Below are 6,154 nucleotides of genomic sequence, written 5' to 3' on the forward strand. Positions count from 1 at the left end.
CAGTGTAGACAAGGCCTAGAGCACAATAAGGAATAATCATTATACACTCATGTTTCCTGCTGGTGCCTCCTAAGGTTTCCCACACTACGATATGGAGGAACTATTGATGCAGGGAGCACCATAAAATATAGAATTGGCATTAGTAGGGTCAGTTGTTCATAATTCAATTATCTGAATAATGAAAATGTCATTTTTCAGTGTGTGAAGAGCAACCAATCTGCTTCATCCACGACAACAGCCTCCACTTGTGCATGTAGTGCCTCATCGTAACATTGTCTCTCCATCCAGGTGTTTGTCCTGCGACCATCACCCAAGACCCTGGGCACATACAGGAAGTCAGGGGAACATACAGTGTATGCAGGAAACACCGTTCTGCCTCAGCGTTGGACACTTTCTCCCCTTCACCATGTCAGATTCCAACTCAACCGACTTCATCAATCCCTCCACCTTCATCCTGCTGGGCATTCCTGGCCTGGAGGCAGCCCATGTCTGGATCTCCATCCCCTTCTGCACCATGTACGCCATAACCATCTTGGGGAACTTCACCATCCTGTTTATCATAAAGACGGAGCTGAGCCTCCATGAACCCATGTACTATTTCCTCTGCATGCTGGCTGTCACTGACCTGGTCCTGTCTACTTCCATCCTACCCAAAATGCTGAGCATCTTCTGGTTCTATTCCAGAGAGATCAATTTCAGTGCCTGCCTCACCCAGATGTACTTCATTCACTGCTTCTCCGTCATAGAGTCTGGGATCCTTGTGGCCATGGCTTTTGATCGCTATGTGGCCATCTGCGATCCCCTGAGACATTCTACCACCCTAACAAATCCTGTGGTGGCCAAAATTGGTCTGGCCATGGTGCTGCGCGGCATCATGCTCATACTACCCCATCCCTTCCTGGCAAGGAGGTGGCCATATTGCAGAACCAACATCATTCCAAACACGTACTGTGAGCACATAGCTGTGGTGAAGCTAGCCTGCGCTGACATCAGCGTCAGTAGTTACTACAGCCTCTCTGTGGCATTCTTCGTGACCGTTCTGGATGTGCTTTTTATCGCCGTGTCCTATACCCAGATCCTCAGGGCCATTTTCAGACTCCCAACAAAGGATGCCCGGCTCAAGACTTTTGGGACCTGCGGCTCCCACCTCTGTGTCATCTTAGCCTTTTACATACCACATCTCTTCGCCGCCCTCACACAACAGTTTGGGTACAATGTGCCCCTGCATTTGCACGTTCTAATGGCCAACGTGTATCTTCTGGTGCCCCCCGTGATAAACCCCATCATCTATGGGGCAAAGACCCAACAGATCCGGGTAAGGCTGCTCCAGCTCTTTACTCATCAAGAAACCTAAAGTTTTCTCCAGGTTCTCTGGATCTTACACCGAGCACTATGCAGAGCTGTCTGGTGACATGGTGCTGGCCCTCTTCCCTGAATCATTGACTAGCCAGTCAAAGAGACATTAAATCTTTGCCTGACCTTACTGTGCTGTGCCAGCGTGACAAACTGGGGAACCTGCCTATGTACAGCTCATAGGGTTGCCACCATTCTCATTGCTGGTAACTGGAAGCCTGAGGCTCCACCTCTCTTCCCTATCTCTTCCCCCAAATTCCGCCCCTGCTCTGCCTCTTCCCCTCAAAGCCCCGCTCCTCACTTGCTCCTCTCCTCCCCACCCCCGTCACTCTCTGGTTCAACCCTCTGACACTCTGCACCCCAAGGTGCCCCATATTTACCATGGCAATGTCATTATGGTATGTCTTGTACAAAGTATGCCCTGGGAGGTATCTTTCTAAAAGTCTTTCTAAACATTGATAGCTCCTTGTGTCTACTCTCATTGTATGTGAAGCAATGAAATCCTGCTATGTGTGAGTTACTAAAGTGTGATGTGAGGCTGGAAACACCCAAAACCAGCCTTTTAGGTATGTCAGAGGAGTAGCCAGATACGGTTAATTACTGTTGTCAACACTCATCCAGGGAAGAAACCACTAGCTCAGGAACTCTGTATAAGAAAGCTTCCTCGGAGGGGTACGAGACAATGGAGAATGTTTGTCCAATGGAGGCAGACCAGGAGAACAGGAAAGGACACAGGCAAGGCTCTGTGGTGTCAGAGCTGAGAAGGGGACACTGAGGAAGGAAATGGATTCATGCTTGCTGGAAGTTCACCCCAATAAACATCGAATTGTTGTGCCTTTGGACTTTGGGTATTGTTGCTCTCTGTTCATGGAGAAGGACCAGGGAAGTGAGAGCGGAAGGAATAAGCCCCCTAACAGGAGAGGCTCGATGACTGGAAAAAGGCTAATGTAGTGCCCATCTTTTAAAAAGGGAAGAAGGAGGATCTGGGAACTACAGGCCAGTCAGCCTCACCTCAGTCCCTGGAAAAATCATAGAGCTGATCCTCAAGGATCAATCTGTAGGACTTAGAGGAGAGGAAAGTGTCAGGACAGTCAGCATGGATTCACAAGGGCAGTCATGCTGACTAACTATTGCCTTCTTGATGATATAACTGGCTCTGTGGATGGGGAAAGCAGTGGACGTGTTATCCATGACTATAGCAAAGCTTTTGATTTGGTCTCCCACAGTATCTTTCCCACAAGTTAAAGAAATATGGGCTGAGACAGGACTATAAGGTGGATAGAAAGCTGGCTAGATCATCGGCTCAACGGGAGTGATCAATGGCTCCATGACTAGTTGGCAGCCGGTATCAAGCGGAGCGCCCCAAGGGTCAGTCCTGGGGCTGGTTTTGTTCAATATCTTCTTAATGATTGGAGGATGGATGGCGCACTTCAGCAAGTTTGCAGATGACACTAAACTGGGAGGAGTGGAGATACGCTGAGTAGAGATAGGATACAGAGGGACTAGAAAATGAGAGGATTGGGCCAAGAAATTGATGAGGTTCAACAAGGACAAGTGCGAGTTCTGCACTTAGGAGGAAGAATCCAGCACTGCTACAGACTAGGACGAATGGCTAGGCAGCAGTTCTGCAGAAAGAGACCTAGAGGTTACAGTGATGAGAAGCTGGATTGAGTCAACAGTGTGCCCTTGTTGCCAAGAAGACTAAGCATTATGGGCTGTATACGTAGGGGCATTGCCAACTATCGAGGGACGTGATCATTCCACTCTATTTGACATTGTGAGGCCTCATCTGGAGTACTTGTCCAGTTTTGGCCCCACACTACAAGAAGAATGTGGACAAATTGGAAAGAGTCCAGTGGGTCAACCAAAATGATTAGGGGGCTGGAGCACATGAGAGGCTGAGGAACTGGGATTGTTTAGTCTGCAGAAGAGAGAAGAGAGGGGATTTGATAGCTGCTTTCAACTACCTGAAAAGGGTTCCAAAGAGGATGGATCTAGACTGTTCTCATGGTATCAGATGAGAGAACAAGGAGTAATTATCTGAAGTGCAGTGGGGGAGGTTTAGGTTGGATATTAGGAAAAACTTTTTCACTAGGAGGCTGGTGAAGCACTGGAATGGGTTCCCTAGGGAGGTGGTGGAATCTCCTTCCTTAGAGGTTTTTAAGGTCAGGCTTGACAAAGCCCTGGCTGGGATGATTTAGTTGGGGGTTGATTCTGCTTTGAGCAGGGAGTTGGACTAGATGACCTCCTGAGGTCCCTTCCAACCTGATATTCTATGATTCTCTCTAGTGTGTATAAGTCTTAGAATGCAAGTTTGTTTGATTTCCAAAGTAATCTGCTTTGATCTGTTTCCTATCTCTTCTAATTACGTAACATCCATCCTTCTGTAGTTAATAAACCTGATTTATGTTTTATCTTAACCAGTGTGTTTTTGAGTTAGGGGTTTGGGAATCTTAGCTCCCTTAGCAAAGGCTGGTGCAGATCTTCTCTTCATCGAGGGTAATTCATCCATTAAACAATTCAGGTACAGGTTACCACAACCTTCAAAGAGACATATAGACAATAATACTATTTCCCTAAGGTATCTTCCTAAATGTTAATATTCCCTTTTTTGATCTTTGAAGCAAAGCTATAGCAATAGACAAGGCTTGTTTGCTTACATCCCAAGACCTGAGCAAACATCTACCCTTGAGATCTCTACCAATGCAGACTTGCATTTCAAAGCTCTGTTCATTTACATATCTTCCTAACAAGCCTCTAAAGTTCGGCCATGGGTCAGGTCAGTCTGTGAGGGAATTCACTCTTTCTGGCCCTGTCACTTTTCAAGGAGGTATTATATCACACTCATAACGTCACAACCCCAGTTCCAGGTTGCACTCTGGGGAAGTCCGGCACAGCGAGTAGAGTGAAATGCACAACTTCTTGTTCTGAGTGACATTTGCACTTCACACACTGGTATAGAGATTTGAAGTGTGGTGTCTGGAGACCAGTCAAAGAGGTTATCCGTTTGTTATTTTCTGTTTGCTTGTTTTGGGAAAAGGAAGTAGAGAAAGAAAAGCAGCAAGACGAGTGCAACCAGCGACAGGAGTGTGAAATTGGAGCCATTGAGATTGCAGGCAGAGGCTGCCAGAGAGGAGGCTGAACACAGAAGGGCTATGGAACTAAAACAACAAGAAAAGGAGGAGAAAGAGAGAGAGCAGAATCATTAATTGGACTTGCTGGAAAAGCAGAACCAGAACCTTCTCACTCCACTGATTCCGACCTTTCCAAAAATCCTCAGATGGGAACAGCCGTGTCCTGCATACAACGAGGAAGGGGATATTGCTGAATACTTCACTGTCTTTGAGAGGCTGTATGAGATTCGTAGTGACCAGAAGATGCCCACTTTAGTTGCTAATTTAACTGGTAAAGTTCTGGTTTGAGTCAATAAAATGCCAGTTGATGATGATTTAGATTACTGTAAATTCAAAGAAATGGTTTTGAAAGAATTTGAGATTAGCCCTGAAAGATAGAGAGTGAAATTTAGGAATCTTTAAGAGGGGTGCTGGTGTGTAACATGAAATATGTAAACAAAATGAAAGATTTGATGGGTAAGTGGGTAAGGGGCACCGGTATTCGAAGCTTTGAGGCAATGTTTGACCTAGTTGGTCAGGAGCACTTCTTAAACATATGTGAAGATGATGTGAAACAGTGTCTATGGGACAAAAAGATGAAAACTATGGATAGATGGCTTGTCTGGCCGATGATTTTGAGCAGACAGAAGCATCTATTGTGAATAAACTACAGACGGAAAAAACAGAAGGCTGCAGGAGGTACTATCAATGTAACACCCATGGCCGGCTCTACCCATTTCTCTGTCCCAAGCACGGCAGCACGCCGCGGGGGGCGCTCTGCCGCTCACTGGTCCTGCAGCTACGGTGGAGCTCCCGCAGACCTTCCTGTGGATGCTCCACCGGAGCCGCAGGATCAGCGGACCCTCCGCAGTCACGCCTGCGGGAGGTCCATCGGAGTCGCCTGCCACTCTCCCAGCAACCAGCAGAGCACCCCCCGCGACATGCCGTCCCAAGCACGCACTTGGCGCACTGGGGCCTGGAGCCGGCCCTGGTAAGGCCACTGAACACCGAGGGATATATGCCTTGTGCTCAGAGGAAGCAGGCAGCAGGTAGCCCATTGAAATGCTGCGATTCTGAGCACAGAAGCCCATCAGGCATCTGTCACGTATCATACTAGGTTTGTAAAATTAGCCTCTGCACAACAGATCTGAAGCCCTTAATGGCAGGGAACACCTTGGGTGTGAAAATACAGGGAGAGAAATTTCTGTGGTTAGGAGGAATATAGTACAACAAGGTGACATACTGACAGGACAGATGGCAGAGATTTTATTCTTTGGTAGTTACAAAATCCTTGTGCCTTTGGCTAAAGTGAACATAAAAACTGAGGGTTTGGAAGTTGTATTATCAGTGGGGTTGGTAGACGATACTCCTATTGGTATGCTAATTGGCAATGATTCCCTCCATGTAGCTCAGGTTGTTAAAGTATCCCCTGCAGCAAGAAGGAGCATTGTGCTAGGACCTCAGATGGAAAGGGGAAAGTCCCAGGAACTGGTGAAGGAAAGAGAGTCTCCTTGATTCCCTTGCAGCAGTGGAAAACTGCATGCTTCCAGGGGTAGTGGTGGTTGAGAGCAGCTCCTGCCCTTCTGCTGCCTCAGGGGAAAAAAAGGTCCATATTGCTGCTAAACAAGGGACAAACCCAATGCTAGGGAATATAGAGAGATGTGTTCCAGAGGGGAGCCCAGTAATAG

The 6,154-nt window shown here is 47.2% G+C and overlaps 1 protein-coding gene across 1 annotated transcript; it reads left to right on the top strand.

Annotated features, from left to right (window-relative positions):
• The first annotated feature begins 355 nt into the window (after positions 1-355).
• LOC116832483 (olfactory receptor 52E4-like) lies at positions 356-1,354 on the top strand. The gene has a single exon (XM_032793246.2). It carries the CDS (start codon positions 356-358, stop codon positions 1,352-1,354), a length of 999 nt encoding a protein of 332 aa, XP_032649137.2.
• Positions 1,355-6,154: the final 4,800 nt, after the last annotated feature.

This window comes from Chelonoidis abingdonii, chromosome 1 (genome assembly GCF_003597395.2).
Source record: "Chelonoidis abingdonii isolate Lonesome George chromosome 1, CheloAbing_2.0, whole genome shotgun sequence".
Lineage (NCBI taxonomy): Eukaryota > Metazoa > Chordata > Testudines > Testudinidae > Chelonoidis > Chelonoidis abingdonii.

Bases quoted from the DNA above. Each gene is read 5' to 3' on its own strand.
- LOC116832483 (XM_032793246.2), top strand. From the start codon at position 356: ATGCAGGAAACACCGTTCTGCCTCAGCGTTGGACACTTTCTCCCCTTC.